Below are 9835 nucleotides of genomic sequence, written 5' to 3' on the forward strand. Positions count from 1 at the left end.
TGAGCAGCAATTGAGACTTCATGTACAGAATTCTACGATAAAATGCTCTTTCATTGAAAGAACTAAAACTACATTTAGTAAGAAACATTAAAAATAAGAAATTACAATTAGGATTACAATTAAAAAAATCTATTAAAAAAGCATTTAGTATAAAAAATTACTTCTTATATTATATGAAATTCATCAAACCCATATACATAAGATTAAAAAATACCATAAATTAGAAAATACCACAAGAAAAAAATGATATTCCTTAATCCTACCTTTATAAATTTGTCTAATTCCACATAACAAACAATTATTCATACTAAATACTATTTTAATAATTTTTTCAAATTATAATCCCAACCCCAATCTGTTATTTTTAATACTTCCTATCTGTCCCCTTGAAAGTAAAAGCTATGGATCTTTATTACCCGAGAAAACAAACCAGAGATAATAGCTTGTTCAAAAAGGCGAACGAAAATGAAATGCATTGGCGCCCCATGCTGATTAGTAAATTCACCTCGACAGAAAGAAAAGAGCCAAGGAATGAGACCAAGTTCTTATCAAAGTAATTAACTAACCTCTTAGAGAAGATCCAGAAGATGTACATGAAGAGAATTGGAAAAATAGAGAGAACAGAAGAGAATCCCATAAGCAACACTACTACTCAGAAAAGAATCAAAAGCCCATGAGGTAGCAGATAACAGAACCCAAAACTAATTTATAAAGACCTCATGTTCCTAGTTCAAGTTCAAAGTTCAACACCTAGTTAATCACTTCTGCACAGTGAAAACACAGCATCATGTAAACCCCATCATTGATGGCCAGAGTCATATCCCACTCACTGCTCTCATCCTTCAAATATTTCCCAGCCCCGCCCACTAGAGCCTCATCATCATCATCATGAAGCCTGAGAAGAGGATTGAGAATGCAGAGACTAAGATATGGCCCACAAGTCTCAGCCCCCCATCACTAGTGTCATCAGTGGTCATGCCAGCTCCAGTAGGTCCCATGCCATTGCCAATCCCTCCTAATACCCCCGGCGTTGAACCATAAGGCGTTGCCGTTGTTGTGGTAGTGCCTGAGCCGGTGGTTGTCCCGGTTCCAGTTCCTGTCCCAGTGCCAGTGCCAGTGCCAGTGCCAGTGCCAGTTCCAGTCCCAGTCCCAGTCCCACCGGTGTAAGGAGAGCCTGTGCCTGTGGTTGGTGAGGTTGTCCCAGTTGTAGGGGCTGTACCAGTGCCTGCATTACTGATTAGAGGAAAAAATGTCCAAACTCAATCAAGGAACTTAAAAACAGTAAAAGCCAGTAATTCTAAATTTGTATGTTGTGGCATAATAAGGCTGTCATTGCTGGAGAGGATCAAACCAATCAGCAACCTTAGCTCGTGTCTTTCATGAATTGTAAAGAATACGAAGGCAGAGAAGCTAGGAGAAGAGCAGAAACATGTAAATTCAATTATGAAGAACAAGCATTTTATGAGCATGGAAAATCTTTTCTACATAACCAGAAAACCAGTTCAGGCCCAAGAGTTTTAACCATCAAAAACAAATTTCTATCGATGTTTAACTTCCAGAAATCAAAGAAGAGACACAACAGATAGCAGTGGAAAACAACTTAGACAGGGGAAAAAAAATTAAAAACTGGTTTGAAGTCATTTCCAGGCAAACATTATTCCAGCAAACGACAATAGACGAGAAACCAATGAATACGATATATGTAGGCCAACCTAAGATGATTCAAATACACCACAGATCTTTGTACATGAGCAAAAAAAACAAACAAACGCACAAACATGCAAATATTACGGACAGTTTTTTTGAAAAGTCTTTACCTCATATGCTCATATGATAAATAGTGATTATAATAGTATAATGTAATTATCTTGGGTCAATATGTCTCGCTAATGTTCTTCCTAGGGAATCTGGGGCCCACATCCCCATGAGATAGTGCGGCAAGCAAGACGAATCAAAGAAAAGAGGACCCAAGTCCCGGCTAGTGGCTGCTACTCCCATTCCCATATGAGGCAGTGAGAGAGACTAGTCACCACACAAACCAAGAAAACAAGGACGTTTTCTCTAAACTTTAGCTCAGATTTCAAAGCAAACGTACATCTATCTACCTGGTTTGGTTTGGTTTGCTACTTACCAAATGGCAAATAAATAAAGAGCATTGGATAAGGGCTCAATTTTAACCACATAACAAAAGTTTAAATTTTGTGGTAATGATGCCCTTTTGAACTAGGTTTTTGTTCCGTTTGGTTTTTAAATTTCCTTTTTAGTGTACAAGAGCTGTAATGATGGCCTTTTTATTAATAGTAATGAGGTTTTACACTTTACCAAAAAGGTATGGAATCCCAATTATTGCAAATCTTTAATGATGTAAAAGTCTTGCTGCAACAGCCATGCTCATCAATAAACAGACAGTATGGGGCATAGTCATGAAATTTCAAGGCGGTGACAAATAAAAAAAAAAAGTTAAAAATACTGTTCATCCCCGCGGGGCCACATTAAAAGGACGAGGGGAGATAAATTTTATAGTAAAAGCGGTGGTTAAAAAAATATTATAATAAAATTACGAAATTCAACTACTTTTTATTGAAACTCCATGCCCATTCCGTTAGCCTGAAGAAATGAAAAACGTCTAATAAAAAAGTATGAAAATATTTTTAAAACTAAACATTTTACTACACATACTTTTAAGCTCCCGTTGGCTCTTATGAAATTTTTCGTTTGCCTCTAGAATGTTAGAAAGAAGCAAATATGCGAAAATATAAAATCCCACCGCTTTTGTGGAATTTTTTTTTTTTTAAAAAAAAAAAACCACCGCTTTCAAGTTCCAACTTTATTATTTTGCCGGACGTCATCTTTTTCAAGGAAATTAACCAGTGTTTTCCCTGTGGCCGAATACCCTCACGGCTATAATAATTATCTCATGGCATCACCTTTTCAATCCAACGAATAGCCCACATCGCCATCTCCAACATCACAAAGCTATATGTGAAAATCAAATGGCAAAAAGCCTAAATCTACAAGCTTTACAAGCTGCGAATATGCCCATCCCAAACCTCCCTACCCCATTCCCTCAAAAAGATCCCTTTTGTGCAAAATAAATTCATGGAATTTAAGAAAGAGACCTGGATCAGGTACCCACATCAAACCAAGGATTAAAGAACATAAGAACGCTGGATCGAAAGGCTGGAAGAATCACATTCCAAGCTAAAAAGGAATGAAAGAAGTTTAAACCAAAAAAAGTTGCAGATCAAAACACATACCTAGCGCTTGAAGGGTAGACACAACCAGAACTACCTGTCATCAACAACAACAAAACAAACGTTAAACTTCAAAACAGAGTCATCCCAGGTAGCTCTAGTTTCTCTTCTTGGTTCTTTAGTAAGTAAAGAAAATATGCAATGCATATTATCAAGGGAAAGTAAAGAAAGAAGAAAAACGAAGTTGGGGTTTAAAGAGTTACTGGGGTCAGATGCAGTAACGGTGGCCGTTCCGGCGAAGTCACAGGTCCCTGGGCCTTGACCTTTCCTTTGGAAAAAACTGTTCACGGCGTAGCTGCAGTGAGCCCTAACGTTGTCAGGGTTGAAACAAGGTCCGTTTTGATGGATGGGGGTACAGTCAGCCCCAGCTCCACAAGCATAGTCCAGTGTCTTTTGAAGGATTGTGTCACTTCCTTCTTTGCAAACACACCAATTAGCACCTTTCAAAATCAAAGAGAAAATGTGAGTGACACTGACCCTGAAACAGACACAGACACATCCTCTACATACATATAAAGGCCAATCCACAAAAATATGCAGCAAGAAAGTGCAAAGGTCTCGCCTTTGAAGATTCTGCCACAAAACGAAGAGGAAAGAAATAGATCAAAATTATCAGAACCCCTCACCAGGAAAGAGATATAGTAGCGAACAGATCAGGTAAGTTAAAAAGAAAAAGAAAGACAAGATCTTTAACCCACAAAGAGAAAGTGTAGCTTTGCAGCTTCAAACGGGGGAAAATAAAAGACAGAGGGGGAAAATGAAAGAGAGTAAATCAGTTTGAAGGCGTACTTGTGGAACCAGAGAAGGCCAAGAGAAGCACTGCAAGAGCTAGAGCAGCCATGTTAGCTAGCTAGAGGAAGAAGAACGGCTCAGAACAGAGAATGGTGAGATAGAGAGGGGTTGTTAGCGATACTGAGCAGAACAGAAAGAGTGGTGCAGCTAAGAGAGGGAGAAGAAGAGGAAGAGGGAACAATGGTGGTGGGTGCTTGACAGAGGTGAGATCAGATGAGAGTGGTGAAGAATATGAAGACAAATATAAAACATATGGAGATTGATGTAAAGTTGTGAACGGTGGCGTGATAGTGGCCCCGTTTAGTGTCGACTTGTGGGCGTAGCGTGGCAACTTTTTGGTAGTTTCGAATTCAAGCTATAAACTGCAAGTTAATAATACTTAGTTAATACTAGTTAGTATTAATTATATTAAATAATTAGTGAATTATTTTTTTAATCACGCTCCATCCTTTCTTTACCTTATATCAAGGAACGAAACAGAAACAGTCTCGCTGGGACTCGCGAAAGCTTTGCCAGTGTGAGTCCTTAAGCAGTGAACTGACCTCTGAAAATGTGTCCCTGTTGTATCCTTTTTCGATTGCTTTTGTCATTTGTGTTACGACTTTCGGTATCCAAAGCGAACCAGAGGGAACAAGTTCAAACATTTTTCTTGACCACCCCTCCCTAGGGTCTAGGAGTCTAAATTCACCAAAATAGCTGGAAGGTTAATGAAAATAATTAAATATAAAACCTGTTTTTACGTGAAGAGAAAATAAATGTAAAGCCTGATGTTTCAAGTTAGTACTGATACAGTGATATTTGAATCACAAATTCTTTTTTACGGACAAACAGTGAAAAAGTACAGTTCTGCGGGCAAAGACGAGAGCATGGGTGGTGGATATGATGCAGATGCGAAATTTTACTTCCGTGGGGCCCGCCTGATTCATTGTTGCTTTGAACTGTACGGGCCATAAATAATGACCCTGGTTTGGACTGTGATGTGGGTTTTTCTGATCATCTTCTCTTGCTGAAAACCTCAGCGACAATAATGGATCCCCGGTATGCAGAAAAGGGGCAGGGATCAGAAGTTGGTCCCATATAAACCAGCTGGATAGAAGAAAACCGAGAGATTTCACCAAAACAAAGCAATAAAAAGGAAAACAGAGAGATGATGAGTGAAAGAGATAGATTAGCCAAATAGTTACGACCGTTTCACATGATTTATATATAACTTTTCAATCTTACCTCAACTAAGGGTGTGTTTGGATGAAACCAAACCATGATTTGGAGAATAGCTTCTGGAGAATAGATTCTGAAAAAAATAGATTTTGGGAAGAATATATTTTGTGAAAAAGTGATTTTAAGAAGTGTGAGTGTTTGGATAGTTGTTATTAGAAGTACTTTTTATATACAAATTGGCATAAATTAATATGATAATTATAGAAAAAATATATTTTATGATATATTTTAATTTGAAGGAATAAAATTGTTAATAATATATTTTTTATTAACATATATTAATAATATATAAGATAATATAATTAATAAATAATTAATATGTATATATATTTATAAGATATAAGATTAAATATGTTTATAAAAAATATATTTATAAAAAAAATAACAAGATATATATCCTATAGGCTCTCACACTCTCTCTTTTTTCTCCAAAAGTAAAAAATTTCTGCTTTTTCCAAAATCATGGTTTTAGAGTCAAAACCATGGTTTTGATTTTTTTAAGGGTGTTTGGCTAACATTTTTCCCAAACCATGGTTTGGGGAATAATCTACCCAAACACCCCTTCCAAAAACCAAAACCATGGTTTTGAAAAAAGCAAAATTTTTTTGCTTTTGGAGAAAAAAGGAAGAGTGTGAGGGCCTATATGATATGTATCTTGTTATTTTTTTTATAAACATATTTTTTATAAATATATTTAATCTTATATTTTATAAATATATATACATTAATTATTTATTAATTATATTATCTTATGTATTATTAATTATGTTGGTAAAAAACATATTATTAACAATTTTATTCCTTCAAATTAAAATATATCATAAAATCTATTTTTTCTGTAATTATCATATTAACTTATGTCTTTTTTTAGTAATTTGTATATATAAAAAGTGCTTCTAATAACAACTATCCAAACACTCTCACTTCTCAAAATCACTTTTTTACAAAATCTATTCTTCACAGAATCTATTTTCCCTAGAATCTATTCTCCAGAATCACTTTTTCAAACCACGGTTTGGTTTCATCCAAACACACCCTTAAAATGAGATGCCAAGCAGGGCCTCAGCAGTTCCGCAATCCAAAAGCTGTGATAAGAGATCCACTGAGAAGCTATCGACGATGGTGCAACAAAACTAAGAATGCATAATCTAAGTAAAACAATAACAAATGAATGCCTGTAAAACAAATGATCCATGATTTGGAATAACAACAAATGTACATGGCTCTCTGCGTGCTGTTTACTGTGTTTATGTTTTGGTTTTACGTGAGGGATAATTACAGGGCCGATAATTGCAGGGCCGTTCGGTTGGGTGCAAGGAAAAATTATCAGAGACTCGTTCCTGTCATAGTGTATACTTCGTTAACTTTTGTGCAATTTATGTTAAAGCTTGTTGCAGCAGAGAGCTGTGAAAATTAATTACTGATCTCCAACCCCAAATTGTTAATGAACGGTCAATTTTGTCCTCAACTTTCTAGGAGGAAAGACACCAACTACCCTCCTACTTGCCGTACATCTCTTTCCGAAGCAACCTTTTCCTTTTTTTTTATAAATACTAAATAATATTATTTCCGATTCTTAATATAATATCTTTTTTATTTTTTATTTTGATTCTAAATATGAAATCTTAGTTGACTTTGTTTATCATATTTATATTTTTTTTTAAGGTAGTATTTCTGACAATAGTAATTCTAACTAATACACTTGATTAGTAAGGATATTTTAGGAAAAACACACTTATTTATTACAAATAACTAACTTAACTTTTTTGTAATATCCTCAAATTAGTCAATTAACTCTTATTTAGAACAGGAGGTACTATTAGTAAATAAAAGAAACAAGAACACAGATACAGTGGTTATTCTTTTGATCAAGATTCACCCCATGAATTTAAGGTGAAAATCGATTAAAGATACCAAAAAAAAAAAATTTCCAGCCTTCAATAAGCGCATATGATTGGATGCTATGTGCTAGGAGTGTTCATGGGACGGGACGGGACGGGACGGGACCAGGACAGGCCCGTCCCAGTCCCGTCCCGGTGAACAGGGACGGGACAGGGATTTTGTCCCGTGTCCCGTCCCGTCCCGTCACGCTTCCCCCTTTTTTTAAAAAAAAAAAAGATACCATAATTTTTTATATGAATTTTTTTATGTTATAATACTTATTTTTTATTGGGCTTTTAAAGATAAAAACATTATAAAAAAATATTATGTAGAAAGCTTAATTATATAGCATAAAAAAGGTGTAAAAATAATACTGTAAAAAAAAATATCGTAAAAAAAACACTATATAATGACTTTATGAATTATTTTATTGAGGAAGGAGATTTTGTTGAGATAATACTACAACTTAAGAGCTACAAATCACCATAAAAATAAGAGTTATTATTAATAAATAAATTGAATAATCTAATAATAATTATTAATAAATAATTTAAAAAAAAAAATCCTGGGACGGGACGGGTTTTTGTCCTGTCCCTAAATTTTTTTTGTCCCGTTCCGTCCAGTCCCGAACTCACTGGGACCGAGACCGGGACGGGACAAATTGAACATCCCTACTATGTGCCCGCTACACACGTCGATCACTGTGTTTTGGTTTTATGTGTCAGTGATAGTAACAATGTCACAAGGTTGCTACTTGCTAAGTTGGTAGCGCATGTCCACGGGTTTTGTAAGCCAGCAGCCGCAAACTCTTTTATAAAGGAGAGATAACGAGTTCAATTCAATTAGTAATTTTAACGGTCAATGGTTAGCAAAAGTTGGTTATAGTGAAAGAAGTTAAGGAGAATTACAAAAATATTACCAATAACTTTTAATGACAAATGAGTAGTAATTATATTAAAACTTGTCATTGTAAACTGTTTTGTCGTTGTTGATATGTTTTAGTTATTATATTTTTTCCCTCATGAGTCCGGAACTATTCTCTCGTTAAGTTAGTTTTCTGCAATGTCATAAATTGAAGTTTAAATCTTTATTAAGAAATGTGTTAACATTTAGTATTTGATAATATCTTAATATTTTTGCTTATAAAAAAAATTAACCACCAATGTCTACATTTTTAATTCAAAGGAAGAAAAAAAAAAAACAACAGTGCATGAGATCATACGTGGTTTGGTAGTTGCTAGAGGCACCATTTTGTTGCAAACCTAATTACAAATATCAAGGTGTGTGTATCACGACCCCTTTCTCCCATGCCTTCCCATTCACCAAACCGAGCAGCTTTTCAGAAATTTGAACTTCTTCAGCGCCTTGTTGCGCCACCTCCTCAAAACCCCAGTTTCATATCACGGTTGTTTAACAGACATTCTTTCCACGTTCCCTATCAAGTTCAGGCCACGACATTCAACTAGATTACATCATGCGAAAAGAATTTGTGTAGTTTGGGCTCATTTATAATTTTCAACCGTAATTTATAAAATACGATGAGTCATTAATGAGAGTTTTGTACTTACGTGAAGTGTTGATACCTATAGGTCCAAATTAGAAGGGTCAACTCGGCTCTTTGGCGACTCCCTCTCGTGCCTGCAGTCATAAATGCGTGTAAACCATCTTCATGGTAGTTTGGATACACTCTTAAAAAAGTCGTTTTTGCACTTTATGAAACAAAAAATTTCTTGTATGCTTACTTCTTTTTTTAGGAGAATGACAAAAAAAAAGAAGCTGAAAATTACAAATCCTAAATCAAGTTTGGTAATAAAATTTTATTTGGTATTGACAAGTCTGAATTTGTAAATAACAACAAATTTCTGTTGATATTTTTTGTTTGGTATTTATAAAATTCAGTTTCTTTTTTTATCATTGACCCTGCTTCTTTTGCCACAAAATAATTTAGAACAAGTTAACAATATGGGCTTGAAGCACTGCTGCATCTACTTCTTCGTTTACCGCTCAATTGGCGAGGTTTTGAATAGCCAACCAAAGAAAGGCTGAGAAAATCATAATTGTGTACGGTGTATTATGGCCTTTGCACCAATAATCTTCTGAAGTTCGACGCTTCAACGACTCTCGCTCCGGTGCACGAGACAACGAACAGGCAAGCATGTCAATATGAAGGCGATTAACATACATCTGGAAGAATCATCTCGGCATCAAAATATTAGACATGGATTTTGGAGGAATCTGGGAATAAAAAAAACTTAATAAAAAAAATAAACAAAAACAAAATTTCTTTCACATACTAACCCCATCCTAATTATAAAAACTAGCTGACTAATTTGAAGAGATTAAACAAATAAACTAAGTTTGTTATTTGTAATAAATATGTATTATCTTTCTTAAAATATTCTTGTTAATAAAGTGTATTAGTTAGAACTAGCATTAGTAGAATGACTACTTTAGAAAAAAAATGCATAAATATGATAAACAAAATAGATTGGGATTTTATACTACCTCTGGTCCTAATTATAAAAGCTAATTGACTAATTTGAGGAGATTAAGGAAAGAAGTTGAGTTAGTTATTTGTAATAAATAGGTGTTGTTTTTTCTAAAATATCTTTGCTAATCAAATGTATTGGCTAAAACTATCATTATTAAAAGAACTACCTTGGGAAAAAATACATAAATATGAAAGACAA

General features: G+C 34.8%; 1 protein-coding gene across 1 annotated transcript; it reads right to left on the minus strand.

Moving 5' to 3' along the window:
- Window positions 1-534: 534 nt before the first annotated feature.
- LOC114742080 (PLASMODESMATA CALLOSE-BINDING PROTEIN 3-like) lies at window positions 535-4289 on the minus strand. Its single transcript, XM_028930341.1, has 4 exons — window positions 4044-4289; window positions 3458-3694; window positions 3258-3291; window positions 535-1233 (listed from the first exon to the last, which is right to left on the minus strand). Exons 1-4 carry the CDS (start codon window positions 4093-4095, stop codon window positions 867-869), a joined length of 690 nt encoding a protein of 229 aa, XP_028786174.1. The 5' UTR covers window positions 4096-4289; the 3' UTR covers window positions 535-866.
- Window positions 4290-9835: the final 5546 nt, after the last annotated feature.

Source organism: Neltuma alba, unplaced genomic scaffold, assembly GCF_004799145.2.
Source record: "Neltuma alba isolate B1F8T4 unplaced genomic scaffold, ASM479914v2 tig00003633_pilon, whole genome shotgun sequence".
NCBI classification, from domain to species: Eukaryota; Viridiplantae; Streptophyta; class Magnoliopsida; order Fabales; family Fabaceae; genus Neltuma; species Neltuma alba.